General features: G+C 48.4%; 1 protein-coding gene across 3 annotated transcripts in view; it reads left to right on the forward strand.

Annotated features, from left to right (window-relative positions):
- XPNPEP1 (X-prolyl aminopeptidase 1) overlaps positions 1 to 16,127 on the forward strand; it is a 51,105-nt gene extending 34,978 nt beyond the window's left edge. For all 3 annotated transcript variants that reach the window (XM_025880699.2, XM_025880700.2, XM_073904221.1), the window contains 11 exons: positions 1,296 to 1,385; positions 1,970 to 2,020; positions 3,383 to 3,441; positions 3,577 to 3,654; positions 5,517 to 5,588; positions 7,364 to 7,424; positions 8,887 to 8,956; positions 9,848 to 10,021; positions 10,754 to 10,830; positions 12,302 to 12,400; positions 15,867 to 16,127. In XM_025880699.2, coding sequence (XP_025736484.1) covers positions 1,296 to 1,385; positions 1,970 to 2,020; positions 3,383 to 3,441; positions 3,577 to 3,654; positions 5,517 to 5,588; positions 7,364 to 7,424; positions 8,887 to 8,956; positions 9,848 to 10,021; positions 10,754 to 10,830; positions 12,302 to 12,400; positions 15,867 to 15,995 — 960 coding nt within the window. In that variant the 3' untranslated portion in view covers positions 15,996 to 16,127. The remainder of the gene's footprint in view (positions 1 to 1,295; positions 1,386 to 1,969; positions 2,021 to 3,382; positions 3,442 to 3,576; positions 3,655 to 5,516; positions 5,589 to 7,363; positions 7,425 to 8,886; positions 8,957 to 9,847; positions 10,022 to 10,753; positions 10,831 to 12,301; positions 12,401 to 15,866) is intronic.
- The last annotated feature ends 1,897 nt before the right edge of the window (positions 16,128 to 18,024 follow it).

The raw sequence follows: 18,024 nt of genomic DNA on the forward strand, positions 1-18,024 counted from the left end.
AAAGTTAGGTTTATTTAAATGTTAACTGTTTTAAAAGCAATTTAGTCTATACTAGAAAACACATTTCTAGCATTTGAGACCGTAAGGTTATAAAATTATTTCTTGAGACAGGGTTTAACAGACTAAGTTGATCTAAAGATGGTCTAAAGAAAAGTATTAAGTGAACAGGGGTCGAGAGGATAGGCAGCCAGGGTACGAGCTGCGTAGGTGGTAGGAGAATGCCTGAAGTCTGGGAAACGCTTCGCGTGCCCCCTCCCCACCACATTTTACAGCTGAGGAGACTGGAGGCCCCGAGGGGCTTGGGAAGTTGGGGACTTGTTGGGGGTCAAATGACAGTGATAGCCTTGCCCTTTCCTGAGCCCCTGCTGGGTGGTGCCAAGCTATGGACACCTGTCTCCTCATTTTAACTAGGGCTCAGGGCAGGACTGGAATCCAAGCCACCTTGGATGTAGCCTTTTCGACTGTCCTGCCTGGGTCTCTGGCTGCCAAGGGGATACCCAAGCCCAGGGGTATCCTCTCTTCTCCATCCTGGGAAGAGCCTAGGCCTGGCCCACTGGCCCTACCACTCTCCTGCTGCGTGACCCTCAGTTACTCAGAGATTGGCTTCCTTGACCTGAGTTAGGGGATCATGCCTGCCTTCTCAGTTTCGTGAGGGATATGCATGTGAGAGCGAGGGAATAGGAGAGTGGAGAGAATGAACACCTTTCAACAAGCTCTGTGCAAGTGCAAGGTCGTCCTGAATCCCCCTCCTGTAACTCAGGGCGGGGTTCTAACTTGTTCTTAAATCGGGAAGGGTCTTCCCTAGCCCTTTATGATCAGACCATGAAGAGTACGTGATGTGTGATTCCTGAGCAAGATGGAGGAAGGAGTGGGAGTGGGAGCCCTTCCCTCATCAGTCATGTGTGTCCCCAGACTATGGGAAAAAGCCTCCTTTGTGCGGCAAGAAAGGGGTTATTTTGGTCAAGCTTTGATCGTTAGTGAACTCTGACCATGACCGTGGAGGCTTGAAAAGCAGTATCTTCTGATGGCTGGTGGCCAGCAGTGTCAAAGAGCTGAGGATATGGAGGATAGAAGAGAAATACCTTGTTTGATGTACTTTATCTTTTTGGAAGAGCCCAAGCCCCTTTCGTCATGCTCAGAGTCATCAACCAAAAGGCACAACTAGGGGGGTCCTGAGAGGGAGCTCTTCAGATGATTTGTCTTAAGTGTGATGTTGCCAGGTGAAGAGGTGATTGCCTTGGTCTTGGGTGTGTGGAGCCAGGCTCGATTTCCCATACTACTCCTTTTGCCCGTAGGATCATCGATGCTGTATGCCTTACACTCCCATCTGCATCGCCAAAGCTGTGAAGAACTCTGCCGAATCAGAAGGCATGAGGCGAGCTCACGTGAGTAAAGCAGCCTGTGCAGAGGAGGGGTGTATGGTGGTCGGAAGGCCCAGTCCCTCACCTGCTAGGTGGCTTTGAGCCTGGCACAAGATGGGAAATTCTTTGAGCCTTTCAGCGTTAATGAGAGCATGAAATAAAATACTCAATAGGCTAGATCTTTACAGAGTATAGCATACCCCACAAAAAAAGGTGATGATGATGATGCTTCTTAAATGGCCCAGAGTATGTTTCAAAGCCCGCAGTGGGTCTGGAAAGATGCAAGGCCCACAGATGGCTTTTGCCAGTGGCTTGCCTTTCCTGCTTCGGGAGGGTGGGAGTGAACCCGCTGAGGGATTTGCCCCTGCTCTCCGGTGGGCCCTTTCCTGGTTGTGCCTGAGCTACTGAACAGCTGAGGAGCCCTGTCCCTGCTGGTGGGAATTGCTGCAGACGTGTTGACAGGGCGTGCCTGCGTGGGAAGCCCTGATTGCTGGTGGTTGTGCCCTGTGGGTCCAGCCTTCTCAGTCCCATGTTGGGGCTGGGCTCTGAATTTGCCCAGCTGATTTTCAGTAATAACTTTTTAAAAAATGTCTCCATTGTTTGCACAGATTAAAGATGCTGTTGCCCTCTGTGAACTCTTTAACTGGCTGGAGAAAGAGGTTGGTTCTTCGTCTTTGTTTAACACGTGGATTTCGATTATTCTGAAACTGTCAACATGTGATTCTAACCGTGGCCCCCTCCGTGCTCTAGTGACCATGAGGTCCAAGGTCTTGATCTAATTTTAGGACTCTTCTCTTGGTAGTTCTTTCTGGAAATTTGGTGTGTATTTAGAAATTTTTTTAATTGTAGAAAATAGTAACACAGATGAAGGAAGAATTTCCTTAACTGAGAGGATCCTTTTTGGGTCAAGGCATTGTCTTATAACTAAGTGGAATTTCATTATAAGGAAAAGTGGTTCATAATAATATTATCGGCAAGCTGACAGTATTAAGAGAAAAAGATCTTTGTGTACATTTTGGACTTCAGTTTAAGATGTAAAACTTTTGATAGTAAATTGATTCTTGGCCATTAGTTTCTTGCCTTTTCATTCCTTATGGTTGACAGCAGGGGATTTCTTTGTGCTGTTATTAAACAGTCTCATGTTCCCTTTAAATATTATATAAACGACTCTTTAAAAGTAGCTTAAAGTGGAAAAAGAATATCACGCTTACTCCCACCTGTGTAACTAGTTTATTCCCTCTGGCTCTTGTTCTTCTGTGTAAATCATTTTTACATGTCTCTCAGTGTATAGATATGGTTTTGTATTTTATTTTATTCACTTAGTACCATAGTGTGAGCCTTCTCCATGTGCTTTGAGGCCTTTAAAAAAGAATCCAAATTGTGAAAGCGTTGTGTGCTGACAGATGGTAGCTACACTTCTGGTGAGCACAGCGTAACACAGAGATGCTGAATCACTGTTTCGTACACCTGTAACTAACGTAGCATCGTGTGTCAGCTACTTGCATTAAAAAAAAAAAAAATAAACAAAAAAAAGGGATCCAAGTAGAGAGGTTGTGTTTGGTGGTTAGACCGATTTGCTTTGCCATTCCTCCTATTTTCAAGTGTTTAGATCATTTTTAATTTTTCTTTTGCTATTATCAGTCACCCTGTAATATTACCTTTGCATTGGTCTTTTTTATTTATTCAGGATGACTTTCTTAGGATGATACCCTAGCAGGAGATGCTTTTGAATTTTTAAACTTAAGATGGATTAAGTTTAGGGGAGGCTTTAGGATATAACACTGAGACAAATAGTTGAGTGGAAAATTGAAAGGATAGAAATCCTTCTACTTTAGATAGCTTTGATGAGAGTCTTTGGAAATTCCCTCCTGGTTAAAGATGAGACATCGGCTGTGTCCTGGAGGTGGGACAGTTGGGACATGGGAAGTGAGGAAAAAATAAGCTTTTACTGCATCCCCTTTAACTTGTATGAAGCACATGAATTTATCACCCCAGACGATTTATAAGCAACTCCCTTGTAGGTGCCCAAAGGTGGCGTGTCAGAGATCTCAGCTGCTGATAAGGCCGAGGAATTTCGCAGGTGAGGATCCATATGTGTGTGGGGGGGCCTGAACCTTGTGGGCATTTCTTTGGCGAGTTGCATGAGGCTGAGAGGGCCCTGGTTCTTGGCACAATAAAATCCTTCATGCTGCTCTGCTCTCTTTCTGTGTTCTAGGCAACAGGCTGACTTTGTGGACCTTAGCTTCCCAACAATCTCCAGTACGGGACCCAATGGCGCCATCATTCACTACGCGTAAGGCATGCGGAGGAGCTCTCTGCCTGGCTTTGCTGCTGCTTCTGCAGGAGCCTGAGTGGGTGGGTGGGTGGGGGGGCACTAGTTTACCAGGGGCCCTAGTGCCCACCTCCCTGTGTCTGTTGAGACTGTTCTTAGATAGGAAACGAGGACTTGCTTTCTCTCGTTTCCTCTAAATCTCTAAGTCTCTGCCTTTTGGGAGCCTCCTCTTAGGCTTAGGTGTATGGTGTTGACCTTCTCCATGAGGTAGTCAAATGGGTTGTCCCCCTCTTTCCTTTCCGAGGCAACAGGAGGTGTATTCATAGCTCTTGATCATGGTGATCAGAATATTTTAGTGTTTGTCTTTACTGATAATGGCAGCCTTTGTGATGCATGAGTCCAGACATCTTGTGAGCTCCATCACCCCCATACTGAAAAACTTAGCACTAGGTTGTTGAGTATCCTGTTGTGGTGAGGGAGTTAATTAGCACCCTTTCTTCCCTCCCTGTGGGCTTAAAGCTGGGTGCCCAGCCTGTGGGGGATTTCAGCAGATGACCTCCAATAGTGTGTGGACTCACAGAGTGGAGCATTCCCTGTGCTGTGAGACGGGAGGGGTACTGATAAGTTTAGGATTGATCTGCCTGTGGAGACGGTGGGAAGTGGAACGTGGCTTGGTCATTGGATGCCAGCTTCAGATTTGCCCAGGCTAATGGTTTTGCCTACTGTTGGGCATTTTGAGTTCTTTGTTCCGTGTGTATGATGTACACAATCAGTGGAGGGACACTTGGTCTTTCTCACTGTGCTGTACACAGGCAGAGGTCCCCCCTCCCCCCACTCTTAATAATTGCTTTTAGAGCTTTTAGTCTGGGGCATATTTTGAACCTGTGTGTGGGAGACAGTCACAGATGTGATTGTGCAGTTCTCTCCTATTAATGCTTCTATTCGAAAATTAAAATATAAAGAGGACTTTCAGTTTTATGTTTAATTCAGGTGGTGAATTTCTTGGCTGGTTACTAGCCTAGAATTTTGCATGTAATTAACACATTAAAAAATTTCAGATCAGGCAGGGAGAAGTCTGCTTCTGCTTTGGCATTTTTTTGCCGTGGGCTGTTGGAAGCCTGCTAAGAAGCAGGGCCTGGAGCTGGTTCCATTCGTTTGGCTGGAGTGACCACTGATGCCCTTCGTGCTGAAGAGAGGGTGTGGTGCCTGGAAATGAACGAGTCCCTTTCTCAGCTGCAGGGTAGAGACTTGGAATGCCCTTACTCCTTCTAGCATTTCCCAGTGCAGTGGTACTATCTGGAAATGGCATGGGGAAATCAGATCACTTTTTTAAAATACTTCATGTTCATTTAAAAAAAGTACTATGGCATAAGAACATTGTGATTCACTCCTTTTCCTAATAAAAATCCCTTTACTTTTTCTCCCAAATTTGGGACATTTACCTCCTGTGTCTGGTGGTCTGGGAAGCACATGGGGCCTGGGACCCCATACCCAGAGACAGGTGACTCCTGGCTGCTGTATTCCCAGTTCTCAAGACTCTAGCTTGGTCCTCTCGCATCTGATGATTATTGTTTTTGTAGCTTTTACAACTATTTCATTAACCTGTTTTGTTCCAGACACAAATGGAGATAGATATGAGGAAATATGTTATTCTTCCTTCTCTTGAGCTCTTTATCCAGTTGGGGAGATAGGTTGACTGGGTCTTTGAGTAGTTCTAGAAGATTAAATTATTTGGAATAATCGATTTAGTGGGTAACTTTGGATTTTGATATACTTTCAGACCTATGTAAGTTGTAAGAATAGTATAAGGAACTCTCGTATGTCTCCTCCCAGATTCAGCAAGTACATTTGTGGAATAATTAATTTTTAATTAACTTTCTTAGGCCAGTCCCTGAGACGAATAGGACATTGTCGCTAGATGAAGTGTACCTGATCGACTCGGGAGCCCAATACAAGTAAGTGAACTAGGGCTGCCATAGAACGGGATGGTGTCGGGTCAAAAAAGTTGAATAGGGGTGCCTGGGTGGCTCAGTCGTTACTTCCTTTGGCTCAGGTCATGATCCCAGGGTCCTGGGATCGAGCCCTGCATCGGGTTCCCTGCTCCGCGGGAAGCCTGCTTCTCCCTCTCCCACTCCCCCTGCTTGTGTTCCCTCTCTCGCTGTGTCTCTGCCTATAAAATAAATAAATAAAATCTAAAAAAAAAAAGTTGAATAGGGGGCAAGCCAGGCCCCAGCGGAGGGTGCCCAGACGGGAATCTCACTGTGCACCAGCCCCTAATGGAATCCTTCTCATGTTTTGTCCTTTTTTTCACCCCTGCTTGAAGTTGTCCAGTGGTGACTCTTCCCACAAAAGACCGTTTGATAGAAATGTTTAGTTCTTGGCCGGAAGTTGTTAAATACTAAATAAATAACTGAAAGCAAGCTTTCAAAACCGTTGGAAAGGCTTCTGCCCTAGTTCATAAACCGCCTGCTAGTTCTCTGGACTCGTAGTGCCCTCATGGCCTTGGGAAGGGAGGGATTAATTTTAAATGAGTAGATGAGAAACTAGGGTTGCCCCTGAATTTCTGAATTTCCATCTTCATGTCTCACTGCTGTCATGTTCATCCTCTAGGACGCTTCTCAGAGGAGAACCCAAGATTTGGCTGGGTCCCCATGTGGAACCCACGAGAAGGCGCTGGAATAGGTGTTGTCTGTATTAAGATAGCACGAGCAGTTTTAATGCTCCGTTTCCACTGCAGTTGGGACTGTGGCTGATGGAGAGCCTGATTGTTTTTTTATTTTTAAAGATTTTATTTTATTTTAGGGAGAAAGAGAGCAAGAGCAGGGGGACGGGCAGAGGGGGAGAGAGAGGGAAAGAATCTCAAGCGGACTCTGTGCTGAGCGTAGAGCCTGATGCAGGGCTCCATTCCACCACCATGAGATCATGACCTGAGCCAAAACCAAGAGTCAGTTGCTCAACCAACTGAGCCACCCGGGTGCCCCTGGAGAGCCTGATTATTAAGCGGGCTCCACCACATAGATGGAAATCACAGCCTAGCCTCGGGACACATGGGTCTGTATTCATAATAACAGCTTAGAGCTCGGTGTTGAAATTGTTTGGGTTCTGGTGTAAATTTTGGTTCACGTCTAAATTTTAGCAAGATACCAGAAGTTACCCTTTCTGTGTCAGGGGTGTGGATTAGTGCATTCTAAGAGATGTCTTTGGGTAATTGTAGGGTCCAGTCCTTTGCTGTCCTGATGGGAAGAATTAGAGGTTGGCCCTCTTTTGATAGAAGTAGGCTCCCACTTGCTCCTGTTTCCTTTGTCCTCCTTCTCGTTTATAACCCTGTGATAGTGTCACCCATGAAACAGTCCTTACACTGTAGACCAAGAGTGTGTGTGTGTGTGTGTGTGTGTGTGTGTGTGTGTGTGTGTGTGTGTCAGGGCCCGACTGAGTTCATTCTCACTACCTCAGGCCATCCTTGCTTTCATACTTTGTCTCATTTTATTTATTTATTTAGAAAAAGATTTATTTATTTTAGAGCACAAGCAGGAGGGTCAGAGGGAGAGGGAGAGAGAATCTCAAGCAGATTCCTTGCTGAGTGCCGAGCCCAACATGGGACTTGATCTCACAACCCCGAGATCATGACTCGATTCAAAACCAATGTTCAGATGCTTAACTGCACCACCTAGGCACCCCTGAGCCAAAGCTTATTTTGAGTGAAAACTAATTTGTCCTTTCTTTTGGAAAGGGATGGAACGACAGATGTGACACGGACCATGCATTTTGGGACCCCTACAGCCTATGAGAAGGTAAGGTGGGGCAGGAAACTGGAGAGCCCTCTCTGCTTTCTTAACAACGGCACTGCTCTTAGGAAAAGGAATTGTGTAATGAAGGAAAATTTATATGTGGGAGAATAAAACAGGTCATTACTGTGGAGTCAGGCTTCTCTGCTTTATGATGTCCATTTAATTAATTACTGGAGAAGTTTTAAAAGCATTCTGTCTGCTAAGGTCAGAGTAACTCAGATTCAAGTTTAAACAGCGTCAGTATTCTCTTGACTCAGGAAATCTCTTTGTGGATGGGAGTAGGGTAGTGAAGTGTATACTTTTTACAAACAGTGTCTAGATTTGATTCTGAAAGCCACCCCATCCCTTCTTCTTTCAAGTTCAGCATTTCCATTTATAGGCTTAGCTCAGGAAGCCTCTAAAATGGTATACACTGCTCAGTTTCTGGTCTGCCTGGCATGGAGAGGAGGAGATGATGGTGAGGTAGGAGTCTGGAGACTGGACTTCAGGTCTTCTCTGCCGTTTGCTGGCTCTGTGGCCTGGAGTAAAGCACTTAGACACATCCATAAAAATGGGGATATGAGTACCTGCCTCCAAGGCTGGTTATAATGGTTCCAGGACCCTCGCAAGTTCCCGGATCAGTCACTACCCAGCAAATGTTGGTTGAGTCCCTGAGTGAATCTGTTTTTCTAGGAGCTCCTACAGGAAGAGAGTTTTACGCAGTGCGGCAGAGCAGATTTTAGTTTTAGTCCTGCACCTGACCTGTTTGTAGGCACGAGCACCTTAGGAGAATCTGACCTCGGCTCCACGTACCTTTGGTGTGACTCCTTTCTGTGCTGGATAAAGAGCTCTAGACCAGATGGAAGAGTGTGGGTTCAGTCCTCGCTCTGCACCTTACTGGCAAGCCACTAACCCTCCAAGCATCACTTTTCTTACCCGGGCAGTAGGGATCACCCCCGAGTCTAACATAGGTAAGGGACAGATGTTGATGCCGGACTCCTGGCTTCAAGGCCAGGTGCTGCCACTTACGAACTACGCTGCCTGGCAGACTGGTTAATCTGTCAAGTGAGGATGACAATAGCATCTCCAGCACCAAGTGTGGGATGAAGTGCTCAGTGCTTAGTACCATGCCCGGCACAGAGGAATAGCTCGGTAAATGTTAGCTCATGTCATTGGTAGTTTTATGACTTTTGCTCATCTTTCTCAGGCTCAGCTAGAGTGTGTCAGAATGTTCAGTACAAGGGGAGGACCTGTGGGGTCATCTCTCTGACAGTTCTTTTAACTAAATTTAATTTCAAGATTTTCTAGATGATTGGTCCCATGGCCAGGCTTTTTGTTTTTCCACCAGAGTTTTTTCTTTTTACTCTGATTTTCTCTGTGCTGTTGCTAAAAACCTTCAGAGGCAAGGTTTTCTGAGCTGCCGGAAAACTCCAGGACTGAAGCATCTGTCCTCGTCTGCAACATGCCCCTGGGTTTTCTTTGGCAGGAATGCTTCACATACGTCCTCAAGGGCCACATAGCTGTGAGTGCAGCTGTTTTCCCGGCTGGAACCAAAGGTAGGTGGGTCCTTCTGTCATCTGGCAGGCTTTTCCTTGTTCAGGCACCAAACGTGTCTAAGTTTGAGCAGAAGAACATGTCCTTTGTTTCCCGTCAGCCTTGGCCCCTTCAGGCCCAGCCGGGGCAAGTGCTGTGTGGAGTGAGTCTCCTAGACCCCCTGACTGAGCTCGGCGGGCCTCCCAGGGAGCCAGGCTTCGGTTTGGGCTTGACGTCAGTGGTGGACCTCTCTCCTGACCACCTGGGGTGTCAGATGACACAGGCAGGTGGCTCCCAGGAGAGGGCGGCCAGCGCATGAAGGCCTCCGGGCCCAGGTAGAAGTTGGTTGGTGCAGCCTCCTGTCTCTCCTGCCTTGCAGGGCCAGTGCCTCCTTTTGGGACCCTTGTTGGGCTTTATTTTACTGGGAACCTGACTTCAGATACATACCAGTCTGCTCGAGGACTGATGGATGGGGCATTGGACGGGGAGTTGACAAGACCTGGGCCTTGAATCTGCTTAGGTGGGGTCTGCACTCATACCCCCCTGGGCATCTGTTTCCTTAGAGTCTCATCTCTGTAATTGTGACGCTTCAGGGTCCCAGAGCTGGGAAGGGAAAGTCTGCCTCAGCCACACCCTTAGTGCTGCAGGCGTCCAGCCCCTTTACTGGCTTCCTGGACACACAGTCCTCCCGCTTCAGACTGAGCTCTGGCTGGTGGGGGCGCGGCTGTCTCAGGAGCTCGGGTGGTTGGTTCTTTCTTGTGCTGGCTTGAAATCAGAACCCTCTAGTCACTTTTACATGCTGGTTTCTGTTTCACTTTCTGGAGCCAAACATAATAAATCTAATCTCTAAAGTGCTTTGCAAATTGAAAAGTACTGGACAAATATCATCAAGTGGTTCTTTATGTGTCTTTCAGGACACCTTCTTGACTCATTTGCCCGCTCAGCTTTATGGGATTCTGGCCTGGATTACCTGCACGGAACGGGACACGGTGTTGGGTCTTTTCTAAATGTTCACGAGGGCCCTTGTGGCATCAGTTATAAAACGTTCTCTGATGAGCCCTTGGAAGCAGGCATGATTGTCACCGATGGTGAGTGTCCTTCACATCCAGGGTGTGCATGGGTCTTCGAGCCTGTTTGAAGGCTCTCTGTTGTTGCTTATCTTTTCATTATCTTAAAGTAAATTGGATATAATTTCCCCCTCTTGTCACCTTGAATTAAACAAGAACAACAACTTTTTATGATTATAAAAGTGATACGTGTTCATTTTAGAAAAGGTGAGGCCATGGGACAGCATGTGGAAGAAAATGAAAATCACTTGTAATCCAGCCGCCCAGGGGAAACATTGCTTCGTGGTTTGATGTATTAGCTTTGGGTCTTCTGTATACGTCTACGTCTTTTGTTCTCATCATTCAGATTATACTGGACGTATTGTTTGTATTCAGCTTGCTTACTTAGTGTACTTTCCCCATGTCATTACCAGATGTCTGTGCCTAGAGTTTGATGCCCGCTTCGTTATGTCTTATGAATAGGCACTGTGACTTATTTGGTGGATCCTCTGCTGTTGTACTCCCCACCCTGGCACCAGTTTTCAGGGACTTTAGAACCTTTCTTTCTGTTCCTCGAGTACCTGTTGGAAGTGGCCGTGCGAGAGGAGGTGGCGTCTCTGGGCTCTTGTCGCCGGACTGAGTGGGCTGTTTGCCTGTATCCCCTCCTCCAGGGTGGGGCTGTCATCTTGGGAGCAAGCACTTCTGCTCCGTGTGTGCGTGCGCATCACGGGCTGCTTCTCATTTCTGGGTTTGATTTTTTTTTTTTTTTTTTAGAGCCAGGGTATTATGAAGACGGGGCTTTTGGAATTCGCATTGAAAATGTGGTCCTGGTGGTTCCTGTGAAGACAAAGGTAGGTAATTGGCTATTTATTTATTTTTAAATTTTCCTTATTTCTTAATGAGGGAGGATGAAGATATTTGTCTTTGGAGCCAAGAGTGTGCCATTCCAGAGCCAAAATGGAGCTTCCTCCCCCTGATACCAGGGAGTCTCCTAGAAATCACTGTCCTCTGCAGAAGCCAGAAAGAAAATCCGTAATGAACTGGGACCCAGAATTGGGATTCCTGGGGCACAAGGCAGGCCCCTGCTTGAGGGGATTTGGGTTTGGGGCTCTTGAGTTTACTAGAGGCAGCTCCTTGTCATGATGCTGGGGGTGGGGGAGGTGCTTGTTTAAAGGCAAGGCTCCTTCCAGACCTGAGGCCATGGCCTGGAAACTGTATCTTCTTCTTTTTTTTTTTTTTTTAAGATTTTATTTATTTGACAGAGAGACAGTGAGAGAGGGAACACAAGCAGGGAGAGCGGGCAGAGGGAGAAGCAGGCTTCCCGCTGAGCAGGGAGCCCGAAGTGGGGCTTGATCCCAGGACCCTGGAATCATGACCTGAGCCAAAGGCAGATGCTTAACGACTGAGCCACCCAGGCGCCCTGGAAACTTTATTTTCAACAAATGCCTCAGATGATTTTTACCGGGTAAAGCTGAGGAACCCTTACTTATACAGTGGGTCAGGCCCCACAGGTTGGTGATTAGACAGGTCTGTTGCCTTCCAGAAGACAAGCGCTTCACCTTCTCCCCATCACTATTACCAAGAGTTCGCAGGGCTTAGGTGCTAGGCTTTACCTAGAAGACCCGTTTACTGCTCTTCTGTGGGTGACGGTGGAAATCGAACAGTTGGAGGGAAGTGGCATCCTCAGCGTGTGGGCGAGCCTCTGCTCTCTGCTTCCACATCGAAGTCACCTTGAGAGTGGCCTCTCACCTCGCTCCCAGAGGTCTTGCCAGAAACAGAGACCCAGCATGCTCTCAGGTGCCCTGGCCAGTCCGTACTCTGTAGCGTGGACACACCTGCTGTCTGTCACCAGATGGGACTGGCTGGTCGAGGCAGGACACGTGGTTAACTGTTAAATAAAAGTGATGTTGGGGACTTGCACTCTGGTAGAGTCTTGAGAACCAAAACCAGTGATGCCCCTCATCCATGCTCTGCCCCCACTGCTTCTCCATCACAGTGGACGTTAGCCTGGGGACCTGCCATGCTCTGCCCCCACTGCTTCTCCATCACAGTGGATGTTAGCCTGGGGACCTGCTGCTCAGAGCCCCTCGGCTTTCCCCAATGATGGCTGTTGGCACAGCAGGGCAGCTCTAGGACAGTGGCGTCCAATGGGTTCATCGTGCCTCCTGGGCCCCCTGAAGATGCCGACCAGCAAACCCCTTCTTGGTTCCCGGTCACACCTGCCCTGGGGGCGGGGGGGGTCATGGCTGGTGGGAATGACCTCATGGTGGTTCATTGGAGTAGATAGGAGTAAAAGCTTCTGTTTTCTTCCTTTTCCAACAGTATAACTTCAATAACCGGGGAAGCCTCACCTTTGAACCTTTAACTTTGGTTCCGATACAGACCAAGATGATAGATGTGGATTCTCTTACAGACAAAGAGGTAATGAGGGTGGCTTGGAGGAGACAGAGTGGGAGTGGGGCTGGAGAGCTACCTTACATTCTCTCATCTCTTCTCACTTTGTAATTTAGAGATCTGTGCCACCTGCGTCTGAAAATCCCAGGTCTCCTGAGGACTTTGGATGCTTTTCCTGTATTTGTTGGCTCTCTAGGTAGAGATAGTCCTCCCTGCACCATTGTGGGGCTGTAAGGTTTCATGAGTGGGACTAGTTCGCCATTGCTTTCCTTGAGGGCACGAGCCATGGCTGCGCTGAGGAGCGTTTAGCAAACCATGGGCCACGTGTCTTCCTAGGAGGAGCCAGATGGGTGGTAGGGCCTGTTGGCCATTGCATGTACCAGATTGTTTTCTCGTGTTGAATGAAACATTAAGGGAATGAGAAGCAAAATCTATTATCATATGCCCAGTTTTCACATAGACAAGGAGAGAGGCAGTGCCTACTCTTCTCGTCACTCCGGGCTGTGAAGCTCATCATAAAGCTAGGAGCACAGTGGGGCTCACTGTCAAGCTCAGAGGGATACAGGTTTTGAAACCCCTTCAATCCTGTGCTGGGTCCCCAGGCCCACAAGGCCAGGTGAGGTGATTGGCCCCGGGACCTGGGGTGAGTCAGGCTTGAGGGATCAGGCAGGTGATAAAAATTGGAGCAGAGACGGGTCAGAAACAGGGCAGGAAGAGTCAGCACTGGACAGACCAAACAGTTCCTGAGCCAGGGAGCCAGAAGCCAGAAGGAAAGAAGTTTCAGAGCAAGAGGCAGGTGGTCGGAAGTCCCTGCAAACGGCAAATGAGTGGTGGGAGCCAAAGGCAGGACGAGCCTGGCAGGTCCCGTAAGAAGTAAGTTCTTGTTGCCAGAGCAGCTGCTGACCTCACCCCGGCCACGGTGAAGCGCCTCTTGAGGCGTCCTCTGTGGTGCACACCTGGCCCCATGCTCGGCACTAGGAAAAGTGCCTCTGAGGCGCGGGGAGGCCTCTTCTGCTGGACCGTGGACTGGAACTCTCCCAGCCAGAAGCCTCTTCTGCTGGACCCAGCTCACAGAGGGGTGACAATAAAAGGTCATCTGCTTCCTCCTTAGCGTGGGCACTTCTGCTTTGCCCGTCAGTGTCCTTGACCGGCCAGACATCCCCACTTAACGGCCCCTAAATGAGGCGACCATTGTGGGTTTATTCAGCTTGTCAAGGGTGCCGGGCAGGAAACAGCTTGTTAGCGGCACAGTGTCTGCCGTGGGCCTGGCAGGAAGAGTCCCTCCAGCGGTCCCTGGCTTAGGGGAGAGGGGACAAGAACACGTGAGCGGACGTGGAAGCCACCGGCTTGAGTCCTTTGTGCTCTGTAGGAGCCAGGGTCTCTTCTCATGGTCTCGGGTACAGCTTCCAGGGTCTTAGTAAGGGGCTCTCCCGTACGAAGTCACTTTGCTCTCAGAAGCCCAAGGCCGTGGCTTCCTACCATGCAGCTCTAGGTCATGCAGTCCCTGCTGTCCACATAAAGTGTGCTCATCAGGAGGCTTCCTCCCAATGACATTCCACCTTATCCACAGAAATAGTGCATGAGGAAGGTTGAGTGAGGCCATTCTTCCTTGAGGGAGGAATTTTGTTAACCTGACTCGGCCCACCCCATGACATTGAACATAGACCAGTGGGCTCTGTTGTATTCAGTGGTTCATTACTATACCTTGCGTGGCCGAAGCACTGAACTCTTCTTTCTGCCAGTTAGTTTTTATGGGGCAGATAATAGCTTCTTACCCTTAGATCATAAGCAAGTTTCTACAAATAACAGTAGATGTATTTAATATACCAAGCAGAGTACATTTATTGTCTCTTTTAGCAAAAAAAACCCAAAAAAACAAAACTCCTTCCATATACCACTTAAATCTGGGGCCTCATTCTGTCAGAAGGCACAGTGATACCCCACACCCAGATTCTGTCTATTTGGCTTTTTAAAATACTCGGTCATGCCCCTTACCGCCTCCCAAACCGACAGTGTTTTTGGTTACTTTAAGGACTTTTTGGGTTGGGTTTGCATTCCCGTCATTTATCACCAGATGGCAGCTGAGGACTTCGGTCATGAACGTGGGCAGCTGCAGACTTTCAGGGCCTTTGGAATGTTGGTCAGGCCCCCCTGAGGCTGCGCATACAACTGAAAGGGTCTCGGGGGTTTCACCTTGGCTCCAGGGTTGGCTGCTTTGGACTGCAGGCTGTCTCATAGCCCTGCCTGACCCGCAGCAGTTGGCTTGCTTTTGACTCCCTGTCCTGCTCCTAACTCCTAGCAGGGGCCGGTAGGCTCTTACCAGTGGGGAGTGGAGCCCTGGCTGGGTCAAAGCCTGTTGGCAATACTGCTGTGTCTGTCTGCCCATCTCAACCCCTGGGCTCATCCTTGGTACCCGGTCCAGACTGTAGGCCCCGATGCCCGTGTTTCTGTAACACCATTGCCTTCCCAGATGGCATGTGGCTCATGGCAACAGTGGCACAGATGGCGGGGTCTGTCTTGCCAGCTTCGCTGCAGCTGAGTGTCGGGTCGGGCCCACTTCATGGCCAGGGAAGAGAATGGGTGGTCGTCCTCTGGGTAGAACTTGCATCACTCCAGCCTTCACACCCGCCCCGCCCCAAGGGGGGAGAGTTTACTCTTTTATGGCCGCAGAACTTTCGCCGTTAGGCCCCTGTGGATCCGCCCCAACCCAGACACCAAGTCCTGTCAGACCTCCTTCCTTCTTACCTCTTTTTTAAAAAAATCTCCTGGGGTGGTGGGCACATTCCTTTGAGTGTCTGAAAGTTAAGCAAGCTCCCGGCCCCACCCTGCAGCACCACAGTCCTTGGTCACCAGAGGTTTGGGGTTTATCTAGATAGCCACACTCATAAGACCATGGGGGCTTGGCTGATCCTAGTTTATTCAGCTTTGGCAATGGAAATGGGTAGGAAACTCCGTGCATCGGTGCGACACCTTCAGGTGTGTCTCTTAGCAGGAGTTTAACCAGCCCTCTAGGGGCTAGTTTTCAGCCCCCCTCCCCTCCACTGCCACCCCAAGATGGCTGAGGTGTAAGGGAAGGAGGCCACATAGGTGGGTGTAGGACCTACCAGACCCCCTGCCCCGTCCCTCTCACAGTGTCCTGTGAGTATGGCTTGGGGCTCCTGTTGGGAAGGATACCTGGTTACAGGTTACTCTGCACTCAGGGAAGCCCGAAGCCATGACTTGCTCTCAGGTATTTTTAGTTCCTTCACAGTCATTGCCAGTCCACATGCAATAGACTGTTCTGGAAGCATTTTACCGTAAGCAGTGTGGCCTTGTCCCCTCGGTTTCCAGGGAAATGGTGCCCAAGGAAGTTACTCGTCCCTGAGCAGGGAGAAAAGGTTTTGTGTATCTCTGCTCTCAACTCGTGATCTCCGCGCCCGGGGGCCTCTCCCTGTTTGCCCCTGTAGCCGCTGGGAGAGGTGTGAATACTGCCTGTCTTTCTCCCGTCTTGCAGTGTGACTGGCTCAACAATTACCACCTGACCTGCAGGGACGTGATCGGGAAGGAATTGCAGAAGCAGGGCCGCCAGGAAGCTCTCGAGTGGCTCATCAGGGAGACGCAGCCCATCTCCAAGCAGCATTAATCCTCCCTGGTTTTCATTTTTGTAAAATGCTCTGGGGAAGGGAAGAAGCCTGGCAGATCCCTGACATCTGTCCCCTTTCCTCTCCTCCCTGCTTTCCTTCCCCTTTTTACTTTGAGATTCTAAGAAGAACTGAAAAATCTTATCCTCTTTGATATTTTCTTGCAAACACTCAATCTTTTATGATTTTTTTAATTGTTGAGAACGAGCCAAGAATAAAATTGCTGCACCAGAAGGAGGGTCCCCACAAAGCTGATCACTCGCTCAGGGAGACGCCCCGAGCAGCCGCAGTGAGTTCTCTGGCCAGTGATGGTGAAACACTGAGTGCTTGCTCTCTGATGGTCAGGTTCCAGGTGCTAGTACATTATTCATGATCACCTTGATTCATGAGACTGTATTTATGATCAGTGAATAAAATGTCAGAATGTGCTTTGTCTCGGCTGTGTCTTTCCTCTCAGCACTGTCCACCCCGCATGTTAGGCGAGCTCATCTCCAGGACTGGTGGCCTTTGGGGGAGATTTTCTAGATAGAAGGTCCCCTTTCAAGAGAGATCTCTGGCCTCCCCACATACTGTCTGGCTTAACTGGAAAGTCTTTTTCTTTTCTCTGGAAAACCTAATATTTTGGTGAGTGTAATGTCAAAAGTGAGTCTTCCATGGTCCACCATGTGTTACGCATTGCGGAGTCTCAAATAGATTTGACTATTTTTGATATTTTGTTGTATGGCTAGTTCTTTTTTAAAATAGTCTCATTACATCTTAAACCGTATCTTGGATTTGGATGGCTTTGAATGATGAATAAATATAAGATACTTCGGCCATCCACCAAAGCATGGTTGGCAACGTCCATTACTTTGTAGCTGGGGAAGCAGAAAATGAAGTGAGCTAATCTATTTTTACCATTCAGAACCAGGGTGTCAGCAGGGAAAGTTTCCCCAGTATGATGAGCCTAAATTGACAAGAGTGCCTTAAAACCCTTGCCAACATTTCCGTTGTCCCTCCTCTCTCCTTTTCTCTGAAGGATCGTTGGCTCCAACTTGCTGTGTGGGAGGAAGCAAGATACACGGCTAGTTCTCAGGTTGTATTTGTGATGCGGACTCAATAACAGGATGTATTTTGATCCGCCAGAGATCCATTCTTGAATGTGTTTGTTTTGCACTTGCTCCTATTTCTATGTCCCACGGGATTGTTCTTAAAAGAAGTTTCTCCTTGAATGATAGGATGTATTAATTGTGTTTCTCCTCCGTCATCCCTCTAAAAGTCAGAAGAACCTCCCCGTTCGGACTCAGACCATCATCTTCTCTGCTCCCCCCAAAGGTTTTCCTCTCCCAGAAAACGGGAGCTGTGAATGAATTGCAGTTGGTTTGGAGTTCAAGCAGGCCGGAACTCAAGCATGACAGCCACTCCACTGTTTGTTCATCAGGCTCGTAAACCTGTCCCTTCCCAAGGCAGCCTTAGAGCAAAGTTTGATTTAATTGCCTCAAGCCCCAGAAGCAAAGGTTCCTGGTGCCGGGTGCCTGGAGTTTCCTGCCTGGATCTGCATGTCTTGGCATTAAGTCCAAGAGACAAAACTAGGCAAGCTGATCCCAGAAAGATGGTTAACGGGAATAAAACTGCAATGTGCAAGTGCCCAGAGGGAGGATGAGCTAAACGAGAATCAAAAGACTCTTCTCTACTTTTTGAATAAATGATTAAAAAAAAAAAAAAGGTTGGGTGTAAAAACAGGCAGTATGCTAAATTTATGGAATAAGTCCAGGGAAGCTGATTTTCTTTTTCTTGCTCAGTTTATCCCTTGGTGAAGTCTGATGTACAAGGTAGTAAGGATTCTAGGAAGGGTACAGATGGGGGGCCTACACTGTGGACATGCTGTCAGGGGCTGACTTCCCCCTGGTAAAATGAATCCATCCATGTCATGTGTCCGGTGCGAGGGACCAGCCTTCACTCGGCCCTCCGTGCTGGTCCAGCCTGAGGGCCCGTCCTGGCATCAGCTGCCCGGTACTGAGAGAGGAGTGAGCAGTTGTGCAGGAGGCGAGG

The sequence above is a fragment of the Callorhinus ursinus genome, unplaced genomic scaffold (genome assembly GCF_003265705.2).
Source record: "Callorhinus ursinus isolate GAN/ISIS: 27379988/994484 unplaced genomic scaffold, GSC_fseal_2.0 scaffold20, whole genome shotgun sequence".
In the NCBI taxonomy this organism is placed as follows: Eukaryota; Metazoa; Chordata; class Mammalia; order Carnivora; family Otariidae; genus Callorhinus; species Callorhinus ursinus.